Source organism: Cibotium barometz, chromosome 53 (genome assembly GCF_041138505.1).
Source record: "Cibotium barometz isolate CiBa-2024 chromosome 53, ASM4113850v1, whole genome shotgun sequence".
In the NCBI taxonomy this organism is placed as follows: Eukaryota; Viridiplantae; Streptophyta; class Polypodiopsida; order Cyatheales; family Cibotiaceae; genus Cibotium; species Cibotium barometz.
The window spans coordinates 5,006,837-5,034,458 of NC_141098.1; the positions used below are offsets into that span (position 1 = coordinate 5,006,837).

A 27,622-nucleotide genomic window follows, 5' to 3' on the forward strand; every position below is an offset into this window, starting at 1 on the left:
GCTTACCTTTGGCGTTCCCCTTTCTCACATTGGTATAAACTCGGCATTGCTTACTGTGATCGCAAACTAGAGAACATTCTGATATTGTAAGGGAGCAGTCGTATATAAGGCGCACAGATTTCAACTTGTGTTTTCAGCTTGTGTCTTAAAGGTTTCGATTTGTAGCAGAAGCTAAACTCAGGGGAAAAGGCACTCAATTTTTTGCAGCAACTTACTGATGTAGTGCAAGGTGTAAAACAGTGTCGCTGTTGGCCTGCTGCTTGTTAGGTGCTATTTCAGAAAGAGAGGACAGGAGGAAGTGAGTGGAGTTATCACTCCTTGTGAAAGCAAGATGATCGAACCCGGAGAGATGATTCTTTTTTGGGTGGGATCCTGTGTGGCAGTGGAGCATGGTTGAGAATAGTGAGTTGGAGCAAGCAGACTTGGGAGAGATGCAAACAAGATTATGGAGCAGTGTCCCAAAGAAATGCCTATGGGTGGCCAGTTTGTAGCATAGTGGGTGCTCCAAGTGTAAGTAATCTCATAACTTTGAGAATATGCTGGGCGGGCCTAAAAAAAATGGCGAAAAGGGGGGGGGGATTGCTTTCCATTGACCCAGCCACTACTCCTCAAGCTAAAGTCAGGGGAAAAGGCACTCAATTTTTTGCAGCAGCCAACTGATGTAGTGCAAGGTCTAAAACAGAGTTGCTGCTGGCCTGCTGTCTGTTAGGTGCTATTTCAGAAAAAGAGTAGGACAGGTGGAAGTGAGTGGACTTATCACTCGTGTGAGCAAGATGATCGAACCCGGAGAGATGGTTCTTTTTTGGGTGGGATCCTGTGTGGCAGTGGGGCATGGTTGAGAATGGTGAGTTGGGGCAAGAGGACTTGGGAGATGCAAACAAGAAATATGAAGAAATGTCCTAAAGAAATGCCTATGGGTGGCCAGTCTGTCGCATAGTGGGTGCTCCAAGTGTAAGTACTCTCATAACTATGAGAATATGCTGGGTAAGCCCCAAAAAAAAAGATGATGAGGCATGTGTAGACCAGAAAGGTTCTACATGCAAGGAAAGACACCAGGGCTGCCCAGAGTTTGGGTTCATGGGTGTTAGGAAACGTTTAAGTGCTCAGCCTTGCCATCTTAGCCTGGAACATTTTGTTTGCTTTCTTTTTAATATACACAGAACAACTCACACAGAGAAAAGTCTTAACCTTGTTTTCTCACTCAAGTTATGACTCAATCTCAGGCAAGGGGAGTTCCTTCTGCACATCTTTCTCTAGAGGCTTCAACCCATGCCTAGGCCAAGTCTTCCCCTATCTTAAAGGTTGCCATGTGCTCTGCTTTTCATTGGCCAAATTACCTTTGAACACTGCCTTGAGCCTCTTCTTTGTCATTTTTCTTTTGGTCCCCTCGGTCCCTTGCTCAGTGCTCTAGATTCTCCAATACTCTTAGGGAATTCCAGTAATACAGGACATGTAACAGCCTTTGTAATCATACCCCAAGCAAAGGTTAGAATGGCTTAGCCAGCCTTCACACTACGGCTAATGTAAGGATGGAGATGCGGGACTTCGTAGTTTCATACGATGCTAGTAGTCCAAAGTATTGCAATTAAATGTGAATCTAACCAATATAACTACTGCAAAGGTCGGCGCACCAACGAGATTCACGTATGTGTCTTATATGTAAATGCATGCTAATTCTGCTTTTCTGAATGGCAGGCTGTACGGGAGGGGTGTGCTTTCTGAAGTGCTTAGGCTTTATGACATGAAAGTAGGACTGTAGCAGGGTGGAGTGCCCATTGTTAGTTGCGTGTTAACGTGGGCAAAGTTGTGAGAAGAGTGTGTGAGTTATCCCGTATGCAAGGATTTGTAAGTGCCTTGGGCATATGTATAAAAAGGGGAGATCCCTGTTCATTGGAGGCATAATGCAATAACCAGTTTATTTGTTAAGGCTGACCCTTTGTTTGTGTGCCGAGACCTTGTCTTCTGCTTAAGTTTCCATCCAGGACTTCTGCCTTCTGATCAGTACTTGTGTGCTCCTTGTTTCCTTTACTCTTTGTTCAAAATTCTCCCACCTTCTGCTCAGGTTGCTGCACATCAGTCGTCTTGTGCCTCTTTCCCTCTGTTTAACGCTGCTTCCATCTCAAGTCGCCTTGCTAATCCTTCCTCATAAACTGATTTACATTGTCTCCACTCAAGGGCTGCTCGTTTAGTTTCCTTGCTCGCTGGTTTTAACTCTCACCCAGCAGTGGCAGCCAGCACCTTGCCTCATCACGTACCATTTCTTCTCCTCCACCGCTACCTACTTGCCTCCTACCCATCCAGCACCTACTCACTTCCTACTTGGGCTGCCCCCCTACCACCTAACCCTTTATACTTACCATATTATCCCCTTCCACCCTGCACACCCTCGCTTCCTTCACCGCTACCCACCCCGAGACTGCACCCACCTCGGTCCTCCCCCCTTTCACCCTCATCCGTTTCCCGGTCTCCTATTCCACCACCCACCCTATCTGCCGTTCAGTCGCCCACCACCCGCCCGCCCTTCATACAGTAACCCGCAGGGCACTGACTTAACAACATCAACTCCGTCCCTTCCATGCAACACCATCGACCCCTTATTGCCTGTGCATTTCCTTATCAGTGATCACCAACACTACTTTCCATCGTGCTAAACCCCTTGTGGTCCTTCTACCACCTTCACCCAAATAACCCTGGTTGTTATGACAATCCCGGTCGGTGCAGTTCGCTAGCACGCTATTACTTAAGCAAGGATGCATGGGGAGCTTTCTATTCAAGGTGGCTCAAGAGCCTCTCTCATCTCAGCCGTTTTATTGGCTGCAAGTTTGTACACAAAGTTCCTGATTTAGCCATCCATCTCTCTTGTGTGCTTGTCTACTCTTGTGTGTGTGCTTGCTTGCAAGGCAAGCTTTGTTCGAGAGCTTGGTGGGGAGTGCTGATATGAGGCATCCAAGGTGCAAAATAATGGCCAGATGGTTGGTATATCTGCCTTACTCATTAACCACTTCTCTTTACCATCCGTTGCTATCTTAATTTTCCAGTGTTCCTTTTGCTCTTCCTCTTCTGCACTGTGTGGCCTTCTTCTCTCTTGGAAACCGTTGCTCCTTGCCTTCCGACTTCTCCCCCTTTGCCTCTTCCTTGCGTATAGTGCGGGCTGCTGCTAATGTTGATTATTCCAGCTTCTCTGGTGCCTACTCCAGTAGGAGCAGCTGCTTCTTTTAATGGGACCTTAAGCTTTTCTCAGGGCACCTGTCCACCCTTGAGGCAGGCATGCTTGTGGGTAGGATTCTGGGAACAGAGCCTTTTGTGGTCATATCCGAGATAGTCTGCCAACTAGATTGCCAGACAAGCAAGAGTGCATCACTGACATTTGAATACTTGAACAGGCTATTGTAGGGTGGAGCTCCAGTCTTTCAATAAAAAACTTGTTCTTAAACGAGATAGAGGGATTCAGGATTTCGAGTCCCATTCAATTGAATACTGGACACATGCACATGCCATGAGTCCTTCGCTTCCTTTATTAACAAAAGAGAAGAGAGAGGATTTTGAGTCCATCTGAAGGATTTTGAGTCCTTTACTTTCTTCATTTCTATAAGAAGAGGGATATGATTTTGAGTCCTTCACCTGGCCTTTCACTTTCTTAATTTCCAAAAGACGAGGGATAGAATCTTTTGTTGTCACCCAGCTGCCCCAGGTGTCATGTGTGATTACCTGCAGAAGTTTACTGCAGCTGAAATGTATTCCCACACCCAAGAAGTTTAAAGATAAGTGAATTTGGGTTTTTGGGACCATTTATTTTAATGCTTTTGACCCATGACTGGATGCCATGCCTTCGAGAAAAAGTCCAAACTAGAACCTGACATGCAGTCTGAAAATTAAAGAAGCACATTCTGAGAATGTTTATGGGTATTATGTGGGTTGTGAGAGATGTCAGTTGTGCCACAAATATACCAGGTTTGTTGCATAGTTGAGATCCATCGCTTGCAACAAATTGTTAAGACTCATATAGGTTATGACTATTTTTTTTTCCTTGAGGGAAACTGGCTGAATCTAGCCATTCTGATATGAAATGCCAAGAAATTCGTAGGTTGGATTGACATAGGAATTTTTGATTCATGGTATGCTGCCTATGCTGTCTGTGAGAGGTTTATTTTATCATTCTGTTTGCATGTGTATGATGTTCTTGAACCTTACACACAGTTTGGAAGCTGAAGTAGATAGTTTTTAGTAAACTACATGGGCCTCTACTTGCTTCAACTGTTTTTTGGAATCTGAGTATTATAAGACTTTCTTTGGCTTCACATTCAAAGCTGTGTTCCTTGTGTTCTTATCAGATCGTTCCCTCGAAAATGGGGAAAGTAGAACCTCCATTGCTTTGAAGAAAAAAGAGGAGAGGCTAGCTCGTCTGAAAGACAGTGGTATGTAGAAAATGTTGCCAAGTTGTTCAGTTCTTTTGTTTTTTGGTTTTCCATTGCTAAGGAAGAAAAAAACCATTATTATATGCTAGCAATATTATTTGTTTTTTGACATTTGTGATGCTCAAGTTAGATTTGATACATTATACATGCTTTTAAGAGGTGGTTTTTATGGTATACAGGTCGAAGGTTGGCGGTTGCTTGTGCTCTTGCAGCGGTTTGTTTGGTTGGGCACAGCTCTCATTTCCTAGGTCGTCTTGGACCTTCATGGCTACATCTTTTGCATTCGACTGGATTTCAAATGTCCTTGTCACTCTTAGCGCTGGTTGGCCCGGGGCGAAAGCTTCTTATTGATGGATGGAAGAGTCTCTTAAGAGGAGCACCTAACATGAACACCTTAGTCAGTTTGGGAGCAGTGTCCTCATTCACTGTCAGTGCAATAGCTGCTTTGTTTCCAACCATGGTATTGCTCATGCTTTGTATATAGGCTTTGAAATTGTGAAAGTAAATCACAGCCACTTTATGTCCTTGCACCATAGTTGTCAAAACATTTCAATTGAATAAAAACGGCAACCCTTGAAACATTTTGAAAATGCCAAAAAATGAATTCAAAAACATCCAATGACTGTCATCGTGCCTCATCATAGGATGGATTACATTCCAGCACTTCACACAGCCAAAGGAATCGGATGAGCATGATCAAGTAGAATGCATGATGTGATCAAGTTGAAGAATGCATGACGTTACGGCATGAGGATGAGCTGGTTTGGTGTGCATCACGATGGCAATGGCAGGGCTACACACTCAACACCTCAGAAATAGCATGTGAACTCTCCATTTCACAACTAGGTAGTAGGGTATCATTTTATTAAGGTGAAGTACAATGTGATGTAGCATGTCTAACTGATGTGGCCTTTCTGAACTTGCCAATCAATACTTTCCATTCATCACTTTTAAATGCTGTTGGAAAGTTTTGAAATGTCTGAATGGAGTTGAAAGTGGCTCTTTCTAGATGGAAATCTGTGAGCAGGGTTGGGACTGTGCCAATGATGAGTTATGACAACTATGCCCTACACACTACAGTTTTGATAGAATGCTGCAGCATGTGTTAAGACAGTTTTTTTGAGCCAGCAGAACAGCCACTTATCACATTCATGACTTGCTTTGGAGGCTGTGGTTTGTCTCGGGTGTATTTTGACTTGGGGGTAGGTTGTCTACTTGGCCATATAGGAACTCTCTCTTTGGTTAGGCCCTATTCCAAACCCGTCATCTGCCATTCTCTATCGTTGGACGTAAGGTTCCTCCTCCAATGGCCTCAGGCTGACATTTGAGTTTCCTTGGCCAGAGGGAGAGGAAATTCCCCTAGCCGTCTTAGTTGCTTTCCTCTTTGTTTCATCTCTGAGGGAGCAGCCCCTTTTCTTCATCGGGATGCGAGTTAGAAGAACTCTCTCCCTTATGCAAGGTGCCTAACCTGTTACAGGCGGAGATCAGTTCCACTTCTCTGTGGGGTGGGACCCATAGACTTTCTATGCTACATAATACTAAGTTGGATGATTCCTTGTGTAGACGTATTGATCGATTTCAAGGCACTCAAGTGGTTAGTTTCTGTCACAGGGTTGGAGAGCGTTTTTTGAAGAGCCTGTGATGCTACTTGCATTTGTTCTCCTTGGAAAAGCAGTTGAAGAAAGGGCAAAGATCCAAGCAAGCAGTGACATGACATCGCTTCTAACTATTTTGCCAACAAAAGCAAACCTTGTTGTCGGTGAAAGCAACGACAGTCCACCTGCCACTGTGGAAGTAGCTTGTGATAGCTTGGCTGTTGGAGACAGAGTGCTTGTTTTACCAGGGGTAGGGATTTTACATTGAGCACAATTTTTGTAAGGAAAAACCTGTTTGCTGGTTTCAATGTATTGTGGAACTGCAGGATAATTGGAGTCAATTATTTCTGAAATGCTTTCTCGATCATATGAATGAACATGCCATGCCTGCTTATGTGTCTTACTTCAGGATCGGATTCCGGTTGATGGTGTGGTCATGGGAGGGAGGAGTACAGTGGATGAGTCAAGTCTTACTGGGGAGCCTCTTCCTGTTTTAAAAAAGCCTGGGGTATGTGTGATCACGAAAAAAGGATAAAATTGCCTCTGTACTGCTCTTCTTTTGTGGTGCTTTTGAGGACACAAATCTATAACTCACGATGCTGCCTAATAATTCTTCCTCTGAAAGGACAATGTTGGTGCAGGTACAGTGAATTACAATGGCACATTATTAGTAGCAGGGCAAAGGCCAGGAGGGGAGACTGTGATAGGTGATGTTCTTCGAATGGTGGAGGAAGCTCAGACCAGGCAAGCACCTGTGCAAAGACTTGCAGATAAGGTAAGAGGATTGTTGAGATAGTGAATGTTAAAGTATGTAGCAGGTCAAAGGACAAACAAGACAGCTGTAAATTTTTTAATGATGCAATAGCTGGACTAAGTTTGACTTACTGACCACTTGTTCCAGGTGGCAGGGCAATTCTGCTATGGTGTGATGGCACTTTCAGGGGCAACATTTGCTTTTTGGAATACTTTGGGAGCACAATTGTTTCCTTCTGTTATTCCCCAGGGTGGTGCATTGCTGCTGGGACTTCAACTAGCTTGCAATGTCCTGGTAAGAAAATAGGGACTCCTATTAAGTATGAAACTGGTACAATGTGTATATGAGATCAGTGTCTCTGAGTACAGGACAAGATCAATGTCTCTGAATACAGGACAAGGCACCCATAAACATATCAATCATGGTGCTGATCTTTATCTTGGACTTGGTTGGTGTGCAAGAACACTTGGTTTGTCATTGGAAAACCGAGAAACTCTCATAGGGCATACACCACGTGAGAGTTACATGCATCAGTGCCATATCCTACCATTTCCCATGGCTTAGAAGCAAGGAGTGCTTGTGAAAGCTTTCACAACCTGTCTTTTGAAGGTCTAACACACTCATCTATGGACAGCATAGACTCTTTTCCACTGTCTATTGCCCGTCAATCACCAGACCTTGGGGGCTGGGGCCCACCTTGGCCAGTTCTCCGGCGGTGGAGGATTCTTGCCGTGTCACATGGGAGGTCCCTCCTTCCTGTCCTCACCATTTACTTTCCCTTGGTCCTCCGCATCCTTTTCTGTCCCTGCTTCCTTGGGCAGGTGATCGTGGTAATTTAAGCTCTCCACCGAAGAGAGAAACAACCAGGCTTCTAGTTGCGTAAGTCTGTGAGGCACATTAGAGTGGCAGCAGAGCTGAACGCAAATGTTGACATTCAACATACTTGTGTTGCAAAGGTGGCTCTAGCTTTGGAGGTTGCAATGCTTGGAAATGATAGCCAGAGATGTTATCATTATTAGGAAAGATCTCTTGTGAACAAGGAAAAACACAGGGACATATTAGCACAATGGCTAATCTAAATAGTTTTTCAAAATGTTTGGGCTGATTTTGAAGTCCTTTTTTGAAAAAGAATTTTCCAAAAATATACATTGCTTTCACACATATGGGTGTAACCTCAAGTACTTGAGTGACAAATAGGGAGGCATATAGAAAAATTTATAATTGATTATTGGGAATCAAGTATAGGTGGCCATTTAGAAAGGTCTATATTTGATTATATAACATTTTATAGATCAAATGCCTACAAAAATCATTTTCAAGGGATTTTGAGTGTATTTATAACACCCAATACTCCATAACTTTTATATAGGATAATATTTATAATTTTATATGAAATTACATATATATTCCTTTCATACATAAGGGTTAACTTTAGCCCAACCAAGTACTTGAGTAACAAATAGCGAGTCATATAGAAAGGTCTGTATTTGATTATAGGAAACTAAGTACTTGAGTAATAAATAGGGGGCCATTTAGAAAGGTCTATATTTGTTTATATAAAATTTAATGATGAATCGCTACAAAAAGCCTTTTCGAGCGATTTTGAGTGTATCTATCATGCAAAATACTCCATAACTTTTATATGGGAATAATATTTATTGTTTTATATGAGATCACATTCCATGACATATCAACACTATCAAAATACCCTTTGAAAACGATTAGTCCAATGTTCTACACTCTCATAGAGGGTATCCCTTTGTAAATTTTTTGCTGCAGGAATTGCATAAAGAATCATAGGCTGAATAGGAAATTAAGGTTTTGAGTTAATGAAAATAAAGGGACCGGAAGTGACCAGCAGGAGGTTACTGTTTGCAGGCGAGGCTGAAAGTGATGGGTTGCAGTAGGATCAGGCCAGGATTAGGGTTAGGGCAGAAAGAAAATTTTAGAAAGAGGGTTGATACTGGGTTAAGGGATCACCAATCGGAAAAGCTCTCTTTTCTCTGTTGTACTTCTTCACAGAGTACCTTGTGACATGGCCACAGCCTTTGCAGCACAGCAACTTGCATTCTCTCGCTATGGCTGTGAAAAGGGAGCTGGTTGAGCTGGGAAAACGTTGCATAGCAGAAGGGTTGGTGTACTTGGTTATGTTTTTGAGGGAGTCACAAAAAGTGCTTCACAAGGTGTGCTTGATTGTGTTTTTGAGGAAGTCACGTAAGGTGTTGCACAAGGAGAGATTTGAGTCGTCCCTGCCATCCTCAACTAGAATAATGTCATTTGTTGGTTCCCTTTGACCTCCATTGGTGGGGAAAATGATTTCTTTCATGGAAGGTGAGTTCTGGGTTGACATCAGTGCAGAGCATGGACACACTCTGATAGGCAGTGTATTTGGCTCTCATGCATTTAGAAGCAAAGTTTGAGGCTAGTACCTCACACTGCTCTCAAAGATCCACCTCAAAGACATTAGATTACTTTGTTGGGGATTTTCTCCATTTGGACTTTTGGAGGTTGCCATTGTTATTCATGCATTCAGTCCCCTCCTTATTGGGAGAGGTATGAAGCCGAACATGTATCCTTACTGCCTTCATTTCTTACTGGTCCTGAAGAGTCAAAAGTACTTCATTTTCATTATTCTGTTCCTTGGTCTTTGCAAAGTGTACTTTAAGCTCCTAAACACTATTAGGAAGGCATTCGGGCAGGTTCTCGAATTCCCCAGATTCCGACCGCCTCTTCATCTGTAGCAGGCGCAGTCACCGCAGAGGGAGGTTGTGTTTGGAAAGTTTGACTCTTGATCCAGAGCTTCAACATTCTTGATGATCATGCTTTTCTTCAAACATGAGGGCACCTTTTTAGACAGAGGATGGAGGTCACTGATTACCGGAATGAGTGCGTTGTCTGCAGACAGTGATGTTTTCCTCCAAACACTTGATGGCCCCCCTTTTAGACAGAGGATGGAGGGCGAAGTGAGAATCCATGGGCTGCCAAGGGGGAGTGCAGGGACGTCTGCGATCTCACAGCATTCTCCTTACCTGAGCTTGACAGCTGCTGGGGTTCAAAAACTATACTTTGCAAAGCCTGATGTCTTTGCAAAGTCCATATGCTTCTGCACGCATGGAGACACACATACTGCTCAACATGCGAGTCTATGGCTTTGTTTGTGCCACAAAATCAGGTAGAAGCATCCCTTTCCTCGCCACGAGGACACGATAATGGATATTGAGAATATTAAGTCCACCATGCATCTTAGGCGAGCAAACCAAATCTTGCTTCGTCAGATGAAGGGATTTTCTGTCCGCTTTTGTTTTCCACAGGCATTCCAGGGATTTAGACATGAAAAAGCCAGGTATGGTAACTGTGACAAAACCATGGCTGGTATCCTCTGTATGTATGTGACAGTTTGGAATATGGCCTCTACCACCATAGGTGCTGTAGCAAACTCTGTTTGAATGATATGGGGAGGGACAGAGGGTTCGTTGCATATCAATCTAGATAGCATCAAAATATGTGGACGCTCTATGTGCTGCCAATCTGTCACTGATAAGCCTGGTGCCCAGAATGGGAATGCATACATCATCATCAGAGTCACTAGTGTGTCAAAAAGCCAGCACTTCGTCAATCTGGATAGCATCAAATGTGTGGACGCTCTATGCGCTGCCTATCTGCCACTGATAAGCCTGCTGCCCAGAATGGGAATGCATACATCATTGCCGGAGTCACTAGTGTGTCAAAAAGCTAGCCCTCCTGGAAGTGTCTGGTGGCACTGTCTCTCTTGGAGGGCAAGTGCAGCGTATTCCCTAGTCAATCTGTCTTGTGATGCATGTCTCATGGACAAGCGTGTGCCGGAGCTTGTGAAAGTGACCCTCAAGTAGACATATGAGTTTGCTGCCTCCACCCGGCTGCTGTGCATGTAGGTGATCTTTGTATGTTTCCTCACCCCAAAAGCCTCCCACATCTGACCACAGAGTCTCATTACAGTTCCAGGCTGCCATCTTGATGTGTGTAGTCTCATAGACCCCGCACCCCTATTTAGGGGTGGGGTGTCTCTCCGTAATGATGACCCTCCCATCTCGGTATATTACCAACTTCCCTTCCTTACGGGCTGCCATGACCTCCTCCATTGAGGCCTTCCTATGTGCCACCTAAGTCGGGGTCAGATCCTCGTCCAAGTAGATTTTCTCCCCCCTTCAAGGCTACCTTGGTATCTAAAAATGCTCGGTGACTTCCTAACTCCGGGAAACGGAGGACAAGTGGACGTGGTCGGGTGCTTTCCTTTCCTGCTCTTCATACATCCACAAATGGGGAACCTTCCACCTTGAATTTCTTGCAAAGCTCCAAGGCATCTGCATTGGGTGAGCTAGCCTCTTGCCATACCTGTGAAGGGAATGTGTAAGGCCTTAGTCTTCCTCCACTTCTCTTCTTTGAGTGTCTTGTGTATAATGCTCCTCTTCTCTTCCACAATGATGGGCGGGTCGGAGGCTCGATGTTTCTTGACCACTGCTGTCCACTTCTTCTCTGCTTCTTGTTTTACTACGTCGGCCCATCCCCGCACAAGTTCTTCTTTTGTTGCTACCATTCCTTGAATCTTTACCTCTACACTCTTGGTATGCTCTTCCGTGTGTGACTTCCCCCTCCTCCTTATAGCACCTTGGCATTCTTTGAGCTCGTATGTGAGACATTCCACTTGCTCTTTTAGTCGGCTGACCTCATTGGAGAGCTTCTCAACGTGTAAGGTGTGGGCTTCCTTCATTTCCCCCAATGCTTTCTCATAAAAGTTTTCTTGGATCCCCATTATGTCCCAGATTGCCTTAAGGCCATCTTTGAGTAGTGAGCCTAGAACTGGTCTGTTCGTGCATGCATTCAGGTGTGTTTCCATATGACCGGTAAGACTGTTTAGTTCTGGGATAGGCCGTGCCTAAGGGCTCAAGGGGGCTAATCCATGTCCTCTCTGTGTCCACTCTGATGATATCCATCTTGATCACGCGGTTTTGCTCCGAGTGGGTGAGATCCAAAAATGGACAATCCAGACCGTACTGAAAGGGTGGTAGTGCCTTTATCCGCAAACCATGTGGGTCAAACCATGATCTCATCTGAGCGTACGAGCAATGAGTATCTCCATCCTCTCCCAACTGTATGGATGAGGTCAATGCCAATCGGGAGTACCTCTGCTGAGGGAGCTCCCATAGCCGTTGTAAAAAGGTAACTGCCTAGAATAGGGCCTCGGTCACTACTGGTGCGGCACCCAGCTCAGCCCGAACAATCTCATGTGGTACTGATGATTTGCTCCGAATCATGCGGGCAGTCATCATAATCAGTGGTCTCTCCATTTGCCTCCATCCCTCATCCGTCCCTCTCTGAGATCTGTGATGTATGCTGGGCCCCCAAATTGGAGCTCTGTACAAGAGGGTTGGTGTGATGAGCGTATCAAATAGCCACAATTTGGTGCGTGGCTCCTAAAACTGTATGTGTGTACACTGCCTCTCGAGTGCCCCCAAGGCTGCATGCCCTCGAGCTAATCTAGTTGCTGCCGCCTCCTTCAGGGGGAAACGCAGTCCTGTGAAGGTAACTCCCAAGTAGACACCGGCTCCCCTCGGAAAGTGAATTGAGGCTCTGATCTCGTCACCCATGCGTGTGTGGTGTTAAACACCGTAACCTTGGTTTTCCCAAGGTTCATTGTCAAATCTCTATCCGCACAGAAAGCCTGTTATGCATCGAGGTTCCCTGTAATCCCTCCGAAGAGTCTGAGATTAGAACAATATCATTAGCATATAACAAGATGGTTATCAACACCCCTCCCAGGCATGCCCCTAGGCCTCCCAATCTGTCTACATAATTAGAGACCGCATCAATGTACAGTCCAAAGAGGGTGGGCGATAGCGGGCATCCCTGCTTCACCCCTATCGTGTTGGTCACCATATCGGATAGTCCGCCTGGAGCTCAGACTCTGCCTGTCACAGGCTCATACAAAGCATATATCCCCCATTGCATATCCTCGGGTACCTCAATGTCATGCAATTTGTGCATAAGCCTAGCACGTGGTACGGTATCGAAGGCTATGCGGAAGTCCACAAAGCAGCAGTATATCCTACTCTTCTGTGCCTTGCCCTCTTCAATAAGTGCCCGAAGTGTCAGTATGTGATCTAAGGTAGTAAATCCTCTCCTGAAGCCGGCGTGTCCATGTGCTCGATGACCATGCCTCTTTGCCTAGCGGCTTAGCTCCGACTCCAATATAGAGCCATATAGTTTGGCCAAGTAATGACCAATCATGATCGTCCTATAGTTGCCTGGTACCATGGGGTCCCCACTCTTAAAGAGTGGTACAATGAGATGCTCTGTCTAGCTTGCCGGGAAACCCTCACAAATGGCACGATTAAATACATGTACGATGAGTGGAGCCAAAGTGTCGCGTGCATATGAGAAGTGCTCTCCAACTAGCCCATCATGATCCTGTGCCTTTCCATTCTGTAACCTGTCTATCACATCTAGCACCATCATGATCCTGTGCTTTTCCATCAGGTGCAGTAATCGGAGTACCAGGCTGTCTCTCCTGAAACATCTTCTATGCCCTCTTGCTGTCCTTCCCTAGGAAGAGTTGATAGATATCCTCCTCTAGCTTAGCTAGATAGGCTCGTTTCTTCCTACGCACAAGGTGCCGAAAGATCATCCTGGCCTGTCTATATGTGTGAGTCCCAATGGCAATCTCATGCTGTAGCTGTGCTCCTGTCTCACGACACTCATCATCATACCAACTGTTTTGTGGGGCAATGCTGCAGGGGTGGGTGGAAGGGATCATAGTGCAGGGAAATGCATATGAGGCGGATGCATGTAGTACACCTGCCAATCCTCTCGTGATCTCATCCAGAGGGCTATGCGGGTCTTGAATTTTGGCAGTTTGTAAAAGGTAAGAGATTGTGCCAGAATTGCCAAAGCTTGAGGCCTTTGCTAAACATGTATGTAGGGTGCAATTTAGGCAAGATGCAATGGACATCATTCTCGAAAGACGGATCATTAGGGCTGTCCAAACATTACAGCTTATACATAGTAATGTATGTGGTCCCATGAGGACACCATGGATCGGAGGATATCTTTATTTGTGACTATTATTGATAACTACTCCAGGCACATCGAGGTGCATCCATTGAAGGCAAAGTCAGAGGTTTTAACATGCTTTAGACACCTTGTTTCTATGGGTTAAAATGTGTCCGCATGTAAAGTTGGCACCCTTCATATAGATCAAGAGGGGGAGTATATATCAAAGGAGTTTCATGTGTATATGGCTACAAGAGGCATAAAACATTAATGCACAATATCTTATACACCTGTGCAAAATGGTATGGCTGGGAGGAAGAACAGATCTCTCATGGAGATGACACGTTGCATGGTTAAAGGCCAGGATTTGCTTCATATTTTTTAGTTAGAGATAGTTATGTGCCACTTACGTGCTATACAGATGTCCCATCAAGGCCTTGCAAACAGCAACCCCTTATGAAGTTTGGAATGGCAAGAAGTCCTCTATGGCTCATTTGTGTGTTTTTGGTTGTCTTGCTTATACGCTCGTGCGTGAGCAACGACACAATAAGCTGGATGATAAGGCGGTAAAATGTATTTTTGTGGGAAACAACTTAGAAAGCAAAGGGTATAGACTTTAGCATTAGTCAAAGTACATACAGAGGTTACTTATACGGTTTGGTATTGAAGACTGTAAGGTTGTTGCTACACTATTAGAGACAGGTGCTAGACTTAGTCTCCAGGATGCAGGTGAACCATTTGATGCGTCATTTTATCAGCAGGTTGTTGGATGCCTCATCTATCTATGTAATATGAGGCCTGACATTCTATTCCTAGTTGAGCAGGTTTATGCAGTCTCGGAAGTAAGCATTGGGCAGGCTACCAAGTGAGTATTCAAATACTTATAGGGCACTCAATTCCTTGGGTTATTCTATGCTAAGGGGAGTGATGTTCAATTGCATGCTTTCAGTGATTTTGATTGAACTGAATGTTATGACATGCGAGTGCTCACTAGTGGCTTTTGCTTTCACCTTGGTGATTCATGTATATCATGGCTCAACAAGATGCAGCTGACAGTGGTCACTTTGAGGTGTGAAGCTGAGTACAAGGTAACTTTTATAGTGATTGTGGAGTGTGTATGGCTGAGATGCCTTAGGTAGATCTTGGAGTTGGACACCCCCACCTCCATCTTCAGTGATAGCCAAAGTGCATTAGCGTTGCGAAGAACTCAGTGTTTCATGCACGTACAAAACACATTGAGGTGCATTATCATTATGTCAGGGAGAGAGGCTTATGGCAGGAGAAATAAGCCTAGCTTATGTCTCTACACACGACAATGTGGTATATATGTTCATGAAGGCTTTCTCACAAGAGAAGTTTGAAGCTTTTTACAAAGCTTTGGGCTTATTGCCTTTTGGGGATTGATCAGCCACATGATCCTTGTACATGTTCACATCATCACTATAGGGGGGATTTATATATATTTATATGGTAGTGATGTGCGGACACAGGCTAATAATGGGCCCCGCCCCGCCCCGCCCCGCCCGCACTCTTATGAGTGTGTAAGTGACCTTATTATGTCACATCACTTGTACTCCACTCTTTCTCATCAATCTACTTTGAGTGTTGTGCTTCCATCTCTCTCTCCTTGCTTGGTGCATCTGTGTGTGTGTTGTTACGTTGATCTGCACTCCACCAAAAACATGAACTTCAATAGGGGAGGTGGTGATGATCTCATTGGTACCTATTCTTGTTTAGCTAGCATACCTATGCTGATACTGGGACCTTAGACTCAACTGTTCTATGCATGTGTGGAGTTTAGCTAGATGATTAGAATATGAAGTGGTCACTAATAGGGCACTGTTTGTCTCTTGGTTCGGGATCATATCATTCCTTGCAAGTTTTTTTGTATGATGGGGCAGAGTTTAAAAAGTTTTGAGAAACTGTGATATTCAAGAAAATAATAAGGTTTGTCATTGTAGATATAGATCTTATGCTATAGTCATGTGTGCTATAGGTGATTGCGTGCCCTTGTGCACTTGGCCTTGCTACACCAACTGCTGTCTTGGTAACCTATCATCACAAACTATGTATGAAGTTTTTATGTTTATAAGCTGCTGGCTATAATTTCTTCTGTAAGATCTTATTGCTCATGCATTTTCTTGCTCCCATGAAATTTGCAAGTCTGATTTCAGGTAGGTACATCTCTTGGTGCAAAAAGAGGCTTACTCATACGTGGAGGCGATGTTCTGGAGAATGTCTCTTCAGTCAATACAGTTGTTTTTGACAAGACAGGGACTCTTACTCTTGGAAAACCTGTAGTGACCAAAGTAATGTCAAGCTCACAGCTCCACATTGGAGACACTGATAATGAACATGGAGCTGTAAGGTGTGTCCACCAACATGACATGCACCGACACATTAAAAGCATTCCAAGTCTATGACAGATTGTAATGTGATTTTGTATGAGGGAGTTGTTTGTCTGAGGTCGAAGTGAAGTGGACTGTTTATGTAGAATAATGTTTAAGGTCTGAAAGATTGATTTTTTCCTGCCTTCCTTCGTGTGGACAGAGCAGGAATTAGGCATGGAGAGCAGAAGGTTTGGAGTGAGTTCGAACTTCTTGCATTGGCAGCAGGGGTGGAAAGCACAACATCTCATCCTATAGCCAGGGCTCTAGTACAAGCTGCTAAAGATGCCGGCTGTAGACCTGTCCAGGTGAATGATTGCATATTCAACCTTTACTTTCACGTTTCTGTTCAAGAAAATAAGTAATTTGGTGCATCAATATGTCTTTAGCCTCAGCTCCCTGCAAATGCCAGCATACTACCAGTTTCTTGTGTTCATATTTTAGTTAAAACTCAGGCACTAGAAAGGGGTATGTAATAGCAGGCAGAACATATCCAATCTCTTTCCAGTGCATGCTTTGCCAAGGGGGATATGAGATGGCATGTTCTTAGCGAAGGAATGTACTGACTCTTTTACCTAAGTGGTTTCTTTTTCTGGTGCACTAAAAATGAGCCAGAGCATTGTCGAGTCGATTTTGCCTTGCTTGAATTAGCAGGCTTCCTGCAGAAGCAAAAGAGATGCTGAGGATCATAACAATGTGTGTTGGAAGGAACAAAGGGCAGTGCACAAATAATGTCTCATCAATTACATGGCACTTGGGCATGATGGCTGTGCTATTTGAGACTGTCATTGAGAGTGGATCTGTTTGATATGTATATGCAGGGAAGTCGTAATGCTTACATAGGAGTGGGTTTGAAGATGTGGTGTTTTGTTACTCAATCTCATGAGGCGATGTGATTTTCGCAGGTGCATGATGGGACATTTGAACAGGAGCCTGGTTGTGGTGCTACAGCTATTGTGGAAGGCAAAAGAGTCACAGTCGGCACATTGGAATGGGTCCATCGGTGTGAATATCAAGTCCTTTCTTTTTTGACATTTATGTGTTAATGTATTTAATGATCGTTTGTAGCAGATAGATCTCTAGGTTGTAAATTTATGGTCTGTAATGTTTTGTTTCTCCATGCTGTACTTCAAGCAAAGCAGGAAATCATGCCTTTGCCAAACAAAGCCGAAATGATTGCTTTATGCATTGATGCTAACCTTCATCATGGCAGTGTCTGCCCTTTGCCTCTGGAAGAAACTCAGTATGGTAGTTAATCTATGAAGATTTGTGCGCTATGGACATATCTTAATGCATAGACCTACACCTACGCTTGGCTGCTGTTGACATGAGCTGGGGATGCCATGATACCTAGTCTACATTATACATGATGGAGTTCTGATCTGGAGCTTTGTGAGTGGATTCATATGAAAACAATTCAGCTTGTTGTGCGTCAACTGTTTGAAACATTTTTGTGTAGGCAAGGTGGGAATCCAATCTTATGAAGGTACAATTAAACAGTCTAGATAGGAGCGTATTTTGCCAAGGCATTTGTTTAAGCTTTGAATTTCGAAACATAGAGTTCATGAGGGGAATGGATCATCAAGCATTGCTCCTCAGTGTGTTTTAGGGAATTAGCTAGGGTGAGTGGATGAGAGCTGTATCTCAAAATTCAATGGTTGCTCATTCGCCGCAGCATTATGCAAGTTTTTTTTTTCCCAAAGAAGAGACTTCTATTAAGTATGAGAAAAGCATACAACAATCACAACTATAAGCCAGAATATAGTCACCTCGATATGTAGGAGCATCATGGTGCCATGAAAGACGCGTGGGACTAGAGGAAAAGAAAATGCCATGGTCCACTCTTGCATAAATACAGCGCGCTTTACTTGCGCGGAAGGAGAGGACCCTTGAATACGAGCCCATGCGGCCATGAGAGTATGGATGGTATCACCCCATATGGTACTAATGCGCTGAGACTCAAAATTTGGACACCCTCAATTGCCTCCGTGCATCTAGCTCTCCAGATCTGCCATGCTGTAATACTGGCAACAATCTCGCAAGAGGTGTCAATCCTCTGTTTGGGGGGGGGGGGGTGGGGGTGGGTTATAATGTGAGTGAGGGACATCGTGCAACAAACCATAATGGGCAATACCTCTACGAATGAAAATAGAAATGTTTGTATCACTGCCCTCGTAGAAAAGCTGCGGACCAGACTAGGGGAGCAAAGCAACTGCCCCCCAAGTAACATAATGGCGCAGCCACTCAATTTTCCCTTTTTAAAACTCTTAGAGATCTGTCAAAGTAAGGTACTAAAATAATAATAATAATGTAAGGCACTGTTTTGGCGGGCTTTGGTGGTCATGGTTAGCTCACGACCACCCTACCCAAGAGGTTGTAAGTTCAAACCCTTCCACCTCTTGAAAAAAGTAATGTAAATTACTTTAGGGTTTTCGGTTTTGGTACATTACATTTTTCAAGAGGTGGAAGGGTTTGAACTTACAACCTCTTGGAATTATATGATCCGTCCATTGGTTCTCTTGTAGGCATACCTTTCTTTCCGCTTCACCATGCTTCCCCACAGCACATGTCAGATTGAAACGGGGATGTGTGACAGTGCTTCCAGGCACATTTCTAGGAGCCCAGGACAAAGGGTTGGCTTTTTGACACCCTCGTCACACTAGCCTTGATGTATGGAGCAGCCTTTTGGGGCGAGATTTATCTGATGAGGATTGGCAACGAGTTGAGAAGCCCTGGGTCACGATGCTCTTCTGTATGATCCATAGCAAACCGTAAGTCCCAATGAAGGTTTCCATAGAGGCTGATGTAAACAACAATGTGGCTGCAACAGTGAATGCAGAGGAGCAATGACATGTTCTTAGTGGACTTGGACAGTCCTCTAAGAACATTCTTTGTGGTATAATCGGTAGATCCTCTCCTCTATCATACTCTAGGGTGGCCCTCGAGTGCTAGCTGTCTCGAGGACTCCAGGAGAGCTCGTTGAGAGAGAGAGAGAGAGAGAGAGAGAGAGAGAGAGAGAAATGAAATGAAATGTTATATTAACGTCTTCAAAAGGCCATAATGACCTATGAGACCAAAAGTTACATCATGGTGGATCTGATACAATGTCTGGATAAAAAAACCCAGAAAATGAAAAATAAAGATGATACTACTGGCACCTAGAAAATGAAACTGGAACTGGAAGGTACACTATGGAGGTACCTCCATCTCATAATATGTGCCGCATCGGACACTGGCGGATCTCCTCAATATCCTCTGTGGTCAGCACCCTGACTGGGTGTCTCGCATGCCTCGCAAGAATAATCCGAATCTGCCGCTGCAACCTCCGTCTATGCTGGGATGCCCTCCTCCGTGGTCGTGGGCGTCGTGAGAGAGAGAGGAAACGACGAGCTGGTGTAAGAGAAGTGTGAAGGACTCAAATAGAATATTGCACCTTCACCAAGTACATGCTTTTGTAGGCTTGAAGCCTTATCTTTAGACCCATAGAAAGCACACACACTGTGGATGGCACACTTGTGCTATCCACACACACAAGGGGTGTTCACACCTAAGAGGGTGTTTACACCTTTTGGGCCCCGAATCCCAACAGGGACTAGCTCTGCAGTATGTCCCATCTAGAGCGACAGACGAAACACTGGCCAAGGAGCCCTGGGAACTTAATCTTCTATGTGAGCTTAGAGCCGTCCACGCTGGGATTTGAGAGGTGCTGAGTGAGATTCTCTGATGAGGTGTTGATCAACCGGATGGATGGAAGGCCACAGCCTGGGCCACGGCAGCTGCTATTGTCCTATCACCTGACAAAGGTCCCGACTCCCAACCTATCACCATGTGAAGCTCATAAAACTCCTTTGGGAGGCCAGGGTGGAGAAGGGCACGGGTGGTAGGGTGGGAGGGGGGAAGTGCGGGGAGTGGGAACAGAGTGGGTGAGGGTGGGTGCTGAAAGTTTCTTTTCTTTTTTTTTTTTGGGGGGGGGGGGGGGGGGGTGATTTAGCAGCATGGGCAGGGAAGGTGTGTGCAGAAGGCGAAATGGACTGGCCAGGAGAGGAATAGGGGGATGTTGAGGTTTTCAGCAGGCTGGTTTGTGAGGATGAGCAGGAGGAACGCTTTGATTCTCTTCCCTACCTTTGGACAACAATTTTGAAATCTAAGTTACAATGATCATGCTATAATTACAAGAGATGTGTTCCCTTTTCACATGTTAACAAGAACCTTGAGTGCTTAAATACTATATTAACCTTTCCAAAACTTTTGTTGAAAGAGGAAGGAAAGTTATAGAGTAGTACGCCTTATGCAAGGTGTGGGCCCAAGTAGGGAGTACGCTACCTAGTACCACCTAGTAGGGAGAACAGAGGGGGACAGTCAACGGCGACTGGGTCCTCATAAAAAGTCCAGATATATATCCGTATTTGAATATCTTAACTTTCAACTTAGTGTAGGCTGCATTTGTCTGTATCTTATTTACACTCGGGTTGTGAGTGTACACATCTGTTTTTGATTTTTTAAATTTAAAAAATGAGACATGATTGTGGCTAATATGTCTTGTTTTTCTGTAAGTTATGGAGCAACAGGACAAGTCCCAGAGCTTGGGGAAGCTATGGAAGGTCAGACTGTGGTGTATATAGGGATAGAAGAAACCATAGCGGGTGCCATATCAATGGTGGATAAAGTTCGTGATGATGCAGCCACAACAGTTCAAGCCCTACACAAAATGGGAATTAAAACAGTTGTTTTATCTGGGGACAAACAGGTTGCTGCAGAAGCTGTTGCTGCTCAAGTTGGTATTGATAAACAGGAGGTGTGTTCTATCAAATACCCTTTTTTCTGAATGATTCTTGCTCATTTCTTGTAGGTAGACTTGCAGCTTGTCAACACAAATTTTCTTTGTTTTTGTGTCAGGTATATGGTGGGGTAAGACCTTATGGAAAAGCTGAGTTGGTACTGCACTTACAGAAGAAAGGCAGGACGGTAGCAATGGTAGGTGATGGTATCAATGATGCAGCTGCATTGGCGCAGTCCAATGTGGGTATTGCGATGGCTGGTGGTGTAGGAGCAGCAAGTGAAGTAGCATCTGTAGTTCTCATGCGTGGGAGGTTGACACAGGTAACTTGTCAAAAGATACCAAAGAATTTCTGGTTACGTCAACTGCAGTTTAGTAAGCTCATGGGTTTGACAAACTATGCTCTGAATGAATCATTATCATTTTTGGGATGGTCAAAAGAAACTGCCATTCTATATAGCCTTCACCTGACTTTTCTTAAACCTTGGTTGGACTCGTATGACATAGTGACAAGAACCCATGGCAAGGCCATGATGTGTTTTAAGAACCAAAGGAAAAGGGTGACTTTGGGGTGTTTAACTTTTCCAAATTAGTGCCTGTCACAGGATGGGTTCTGGAATAGGACTGGTCGAAGTTTTTGCCAAGCACAGAGAATGCTGAGAGAAAAACGGGAAGTTGAGGAGTTTGTTTTTGAGGCCTGTGCAGCAGCCCACCCGGCTGGGGGGTGGGGGCAAAAAGTTTTTTTAGAATTGTTTTTAAGGCTTACTGTTTTAGAGATGAAGCTGATACATTGCTTTTGCAGGTGGTTGACTCTTTTGTACTCAGCAAAATGACGCTAAGGAAAATAAAGCAGAACTTATGGTGGGCCTTTTTATACAACATTGTGAGTGCTGTCACTAACCTTTTTAGTGGTAAATAGATTAGATCATTCTGATTGTTGCAAAATAAAAAAACTCACCGATTGCATTCACTTTACGTGACTCTTTAATGTCACGTTCAGTCAGGACTGTTAGGGATGGCTATGCTTTCGCACAATAAAACAATACAAAAACAAAAAAGAAAGACAGATGCATGTGCTTGTGTGTACCCTGCACAAGAGACCAAAGCCCACTCGGTCCTGTCCCACCATGTGCAACCAAAACCACCAGCCAAAACACATGCATTTGCACACACAGAGAGGGGGTAATTGGAATATAAGCCATTCTGATTTACGAGACCACCTTGGACAATTGACTACTGCTTCGATACCCATTCTCGTAGTTCTCAAAATGAAACTAAAATATTTGACGGGATGCAAATTTATGGGTATTTTCCTATTCTCCACTCTAGGGTTAGTGTTTCATATAGAGGCTAAATCAGGCCTTTAAGGGCCAGGGTTTCTGATGCAGAAGCTGAATCAGGTCTTGTTCTCTCTATAGGCTTAGTGTTTCTGATGCAGATGTTAATTGGGCCATATTCTTCATTTAATGGTGAATGTTTTTGATGTAAAGCTGAGTCAGGCAGTGTTCTCCTCTTTAGGGTTAGCGTTTTTGATGCAGAGGCTGAATTAGGTGTGGTTAGGGTTTTTGATGTAGATTGGAGTGCAAGTTACTGATGATGTAAAATAGGGTTTTTCCGCAAACTGACTTGTCTTCTCTTCAGCTTTACATGTTCCCATGTTTAATGTGTTCACTGTTTTCTCTATGAGAAGGAACTGATGATCAAGCACATATGGCCTTCCCAAAAAGTTTATATCCGAGCATTCAAATAGTGTTAGGGAGCTAAGCTTAAAGAGGACCATAGAACTTGTTTGAAAGCTTGAAGTACCCAGTTCTTTTTGTGCTTTTTTAAAGTCTTGTGAAATTTCGGCAAAATCACAACTGGTTGTGCTGGTCACATCTCATTTATTAGATGCATTCCTATCTTATTCCCTTCTTAGATGCCAGGGTGGGTGAGTCTGCCCTTGGAGCTTGGGTCTGGAAGAAATGAGAGAGAGAGAAAGAAAGAAAGATATATTAAACGTCTACTAAAGACCCAATGGGCCTATGAGGCCAAGGTGATATAATAATGTCCATGGCATATGTCAACATGGAACGGAAAATAAAAGAGAAACAAAACAAAACTATCTCACTGGAGTGATACATAACTGTCCATGGAAATGTCATCATGGAATACCAGGAACATGAAACATGAGAGGAGCATCAGCCCCCATTAGATGGTATACCACTCTGCAAAATATCAGGCATGGGGCTAATGAGTATGGCGGAGAGGTCTCCCTTAGCTATGTCATGTGGAAAGGTAGCTCGATAGCAATGGAGCATGTCTTGGATCTGGAGCTCATGAGGAGATCATGGCCGACACTAGGGGGGGGGGGGGATGCGGAGGCTTGGTCTGAGGTAACTCCTCTCGGGCGAGGTGGGTTTGGAGCAGCCCTACGTGGGTCCATGGGATCCACTGTATGGGTGTCCTCGTGGGTCTGGAAGAAGCTGGTGATGGTTGGTTGGTTGGCAAGGCACGGGTCGGGGTGGGTGGGGCCGAAGCTCTCTCAAGAAAGTGTCCTTGTGCCTGTGGGGCTCGAGCAAGAAGAGCCCTAGGCTAAGCTGGTCCGGGAAGTCAATGATTTTGGAGAGTGGGCCAAATCCCTCATGGAGCAGATAGTGAAACCTCCTGCGCATCTCGTAGTATACTGGGAAGTGACGTATGTAATGCTCCTCTGTCTCAACCTCTCTGTAGATTCTCTCCTCCCTAGGTCTTTGTATGAGCTCCTTGCCTCTAAAGACGTGCTCAGCTCTTCTTGTCTCCACACTGAGGCGGTGGGCTGAAACTTGTATGTGGCCAATCGCAATCTGCATGGCATGGGACATGTGAACACTGAAGTAGCCCGGCTGCCGGACGAATCCATCCTTAGTGAGCATGAGGAAGTGATCTCTGTAGAAGTGCATCTTTGGTAAGAGCTCCGAAGGTTTGATCCATGTGCAATGGGTGTAGAGGGTGAGAAGATCTAACCAGATAATCCGGTTGGTGTCCTCATGATTGAGCTGGAGAAAAGGGGAGTCCAAACTGTACTGAAGGGGTGGGATGCGGTCCAGGCGGAGCCCATATCGTGAGAACCAAGTCGAAACTCAGGCATAACATACTCCAAGGTGGCCCTGGAGTGCTAGCTGTCTCGAGGACTTCAGGGCAAGCCTCGAGTACCTATGGAGTCGAAACTCAGGCATAACATACTCCAAGGTGGCCCTCGAGTGCTAGCTGTCTCGAGGACTCCAAGGCAAGCCTCGAGTACCTATGGGGATCCATGGGACTGTCTGGTAGACTGCTATCCACTATCATGGGGGCTGCAGCAAACTTTGCCTGGATAATCTGGTGTGGTACCGAAGGTTTGCTGCTGATCATATGGGAGAACAACATGACCTGGGGCCTCTCAACTGGCTGCCAATCCTCATGGGATAAATTTGGCCCCGAGAAGGTTGCTCTATACAAAGGCTGGTGTGACGTCTCTAGTGTCCTGTGATGACTGTTGTAGCCCTAGCTCCATAGGGTCCATTTCTGCAAGCATTACTGGGTCTGCATGAAAGTCATACACATGCACCTGCATCTCAGCTGTGCATTCATTGAAGTCGACCAGCAGGAGATATCTCCTTGTTGGGTGAACTCCACAAAAGGGGAGAGAGAGAGAGAGAGAGAGAGAGAGAGAGAGAGGGTTATTAACATCTACGAAAGACCCAAAGTGTCTATGGAAGATGTTACATGTTCCATGATTAGACTGAATGTCAAGACAACATGAAAAATAAAAAAAAACTAGCTTCCGAAAGAAAATACAGGGCCAACATACTACGTAGGCGAGAGGGACCATCCAAAACTGACAAATTTCTTAATCAAATTGTTTTGTCGTATATGCAGGTGGGTTTGCCAGTGGCTGCTGGAGTACTCCTACCGATTACAAATACTATGTTAACACCATCTCTTGCTGGTGCTTTGATGGGAATAAGTTCATTAGGTGTGATGGCTAATTCATTGCTTCTTCAATTAGAGTATAACAGGAGAAGTCCATCAATGGAGCCTTCAAATCAAGAACATGAAGTTGACAAAACGACACAATCTGTCTCCCCCATTCGGCAGTCAAAACAATCTGAGGATCTGGAGAAGGGCTTGTCACTCTCACAAAGTGGTAGTGCATAGTTAACATCTGCTTTGAGGGTGCTTAATTTGATTCATGCTGAATTTAAGTGTGGTAAACAAAATTGACCGGCCATCAATTTTCCTATGCTAAGAAACAAGGCCATGCTGTCATTTTGGTTACCCGAAGATTGAACAGAAACCGTGCAATGAATTCATTACACCACAGCAACAATTTTTTTTCTTCCGTTGACCGGATATAGTAACCACAATTCCAAGAAGTTGGTTGTAGCAGAAGTTAAAGAATCGATAAGAAGGATCTGTTGCTGAGTCTTCATTTGCACCATCCAGATGTCTCGTGGTGTAATGTTGTTTAAGAGCAGCCCATGTAAGGTTTGTGCTACTAAACAAGAGTTACATCACATCATTCAGCCTTCAAGATCTTTATGGATGCGACTTTGTAGAGTCTTTATGGGCTTTCAAAATCTTTCATTCAGCTTCTTGTTGTCTTGGATGGTTGCCTAGTCAGATCTATTTTTGAGCTCCCATGTGAAATGCATTTAAGGGGGATTCATTCATCTAATGTGTAAAACATGTGTGACAATACAGTTTTTTTTGGAAATTTACAATGGGTAAGACCCGTCATACACAGAGCTGGCACCCCAGTAATGTGGATCAAAGGCTGTGAATATGATATCAAAGGCTCTTGGAGCCAGTCATGAATTGAGCCCAGAAATGAAATCCTTGCAAACTTTGCTTCCAGAATCGCGAACCATGAACCCAAGTGGTTGTTCCACATATACCTCCTCTTTGAGGTTTCCATTTGGGATAACAGATTTTACATCGATTTGGAAAACATGCCATCCCCCTTGTGCATTGCCAATGCAAGAACGGTGGGGATTATGGTTAACTTGGTTGTAGGAGGCAAAGCTTCTTAAAAGTCAAAACCTTTAACTCGTACAAAACCTTTGGTGCAACTAGTTGTGCCTGATACTTAGCCAAAAGTACACCATCAGATTGTATTTTGCTTTGTAAACCCACTTAGTGCCAATAACATTGCATCTTGGAGGACGATCTATAGTCCCAAGTGTGGTTTTTTAAGATGGATTCATGTTCTGCTTCCATGGTTGCTATTCACTTTGGATCCCCTTGTGTTTCAACAAAGGTGGTAGGCTCGTGAATCTTGAGTACCTCTATTATGAGAGCAAAATTCACAAGATTATGTCGATCCATGTTTTTCTCTTTTAACCTTGTGGATGTGTGAATAGCTTGAGACACATCCTTGATGGTCCAAGGTTCTGCTCCATCGAAAAGTTGCATGTAACACTTAGGGAATGACTTACCTTTTTGTGGCACATCATGCTCTTGTTCTTCATCTTTAAAATCCATGTCCAGAGGAAATGGTACAGGATCCTCTCCATTAGAATGCAAGGAGTCTCGTGTTGCATGTGGAGGTTATGTTGCTTTGGTGATGTCTAAGTTGCGTGATGAAGAAAAATGAAGCTTTTGCTCTCCATCAAAATGCAACGAATCTCGTGTTGCATGTGGAGGTTATGTTGCCTTGGTGATGTCCCAGTTACATGATGAAAAAGAATGAAGCTTCTCCTCCATCCGACATAGTTGTTCTCCTAGAATACCACATCACAGATCACTATGATCTTCACTAAAATCTTCTTTGCCTGAGGATCATATAGTCGATACATGTTCGAGTCCATCTTGTTAACCAAGACGATGCATTTCTGGATTTTGGCATCCAATTTGGTCCTCTGAACATCTGAAACATGTACATAGCATTTACACCCAAAAACTTTCAAGTGAAGATGAAGGTCTCTTACTCCAGTAGGCTTGTAATGGAGTCATCCCTTTGATGGCCTTTGTTACGCTCTTGTTAAGAATGTACACAATCTTCCTATTGTAATCATCTATTAATGTGAAAAATAGGAAGAACCTCCAAGTGTAATTGTACTCATCTTTACATAGAGTTCACAATTGTACTCATCTTTACATAGCATTTACACCCAAAAACTTTCAAGTGTGAAGCTGAAGGTCTCTTACCCCAGTAGGCCTGTAATGGAGTCATCCCTTTGATGGCCTTTGTTACACTCTTTTTAAGAATGTACACAATCTTCCTATTGTAATCATCTATCAATGTGACAAATAGGAAGAACCTCCAAGTGCAATTGTAGTCATCTTTACATAGAGTTCATCGTATACGAGAGCTGAAGAGGAGACTTGGCCCTAAAAGTGCCCTCTTGTGGAAAGGGTTTTCGAGGTTACTTTACCCATTATGAAAGCTTCACATACATCCGGACTATCAAAGACTGTTGGCAAATTCTCACTACCTTATCTTTCTACATCTTTGAAAGAGTTTGCATATTGATATGCCAATATTTCTCATGTTAAAGTTTTTTGGTACCCAAATGGGCCTGAATTGTAAATGCTAAAAGCTCATACAAGTTATTTTCCTCGGAATGTCATTTGTAATAACCTTATCATCTCCATCAAGAATGACTATCCCATTCTAGTGGAAGTGAATCGGGAAGTCAAGGTCCGTCATGGTCGAGATTGAAACG

The 27,622-nt window shown here is 44.1% G+C and overlaps 1 protein-coding gene across 3 annotated transcripts in view; it reads left to right on the plus strand.

Annotated features, from left to right (window-relative positions):
* PAA1 (P-type ATP-ase 1) overlaps positions 1–25,671 on the plus strand; it is a 114,239-nt gene extending 88,568 nt beyond the window's left edge. For 2 of the 3 annotated variants that reach the window (XM_086789406.1, XM_086789405.1), the window contains exons 4-17: positions 4,332–4,415; positions 4,595–4,875; positions 6,027–6,260; positions 6,420–6,518; positions 6,636–6,785; positions 6,912–7,058; positions 15,787–15,837; positions 15,965–16,158; positions 16,341–16,485; positions 17,083–17,180; positions 20,732–20,972; positions 21,074–21,277; positions 21,757–21,837; positions 24,834–25,627. In XM_086789406.1, the coding sequence (XP_086645532.1) occupies positions 4,332–4,415; positions 4,595–4,875; positions 6,027–6,260; positions 6,420–6,518; positions 6,636–6,785; positions 6,912–7,058; positions 15,787–15,837; positions 15,965–16,158; positions 16,341–16,485; positions 17,083–17,180; positions 20,732–20,972; positions 21,074–21,277; positions 21,757–21,837; positions 24,834–25,112 (2,288 nt within the window). In that variant the 3' untranslated portion in view covers positions 25,113–25,627. Of the gene's footprint in view, positions 1–4,331; positions 4,416–4,594; positions 4,876–6,026; positions 6,261–6,419; positions 6,519–6,635; positions 6,786–6,911; positions 7,059–15,786; positions 15,838–15,964; positions 16,159–16,340; positions 16,486–17,082; positions 17,181–20,731; positions 20,973–21,073; positions 21,278–21,559; positions 21,838–24,833 lie in introns of all 3 variants that reach the window. The other variant, XR_015264501.1, reaches the window with a different exon arrangement.
* The last annotated feature ends 1,951 nt before the right edge of the window (positions 25,672–27,622 follow it).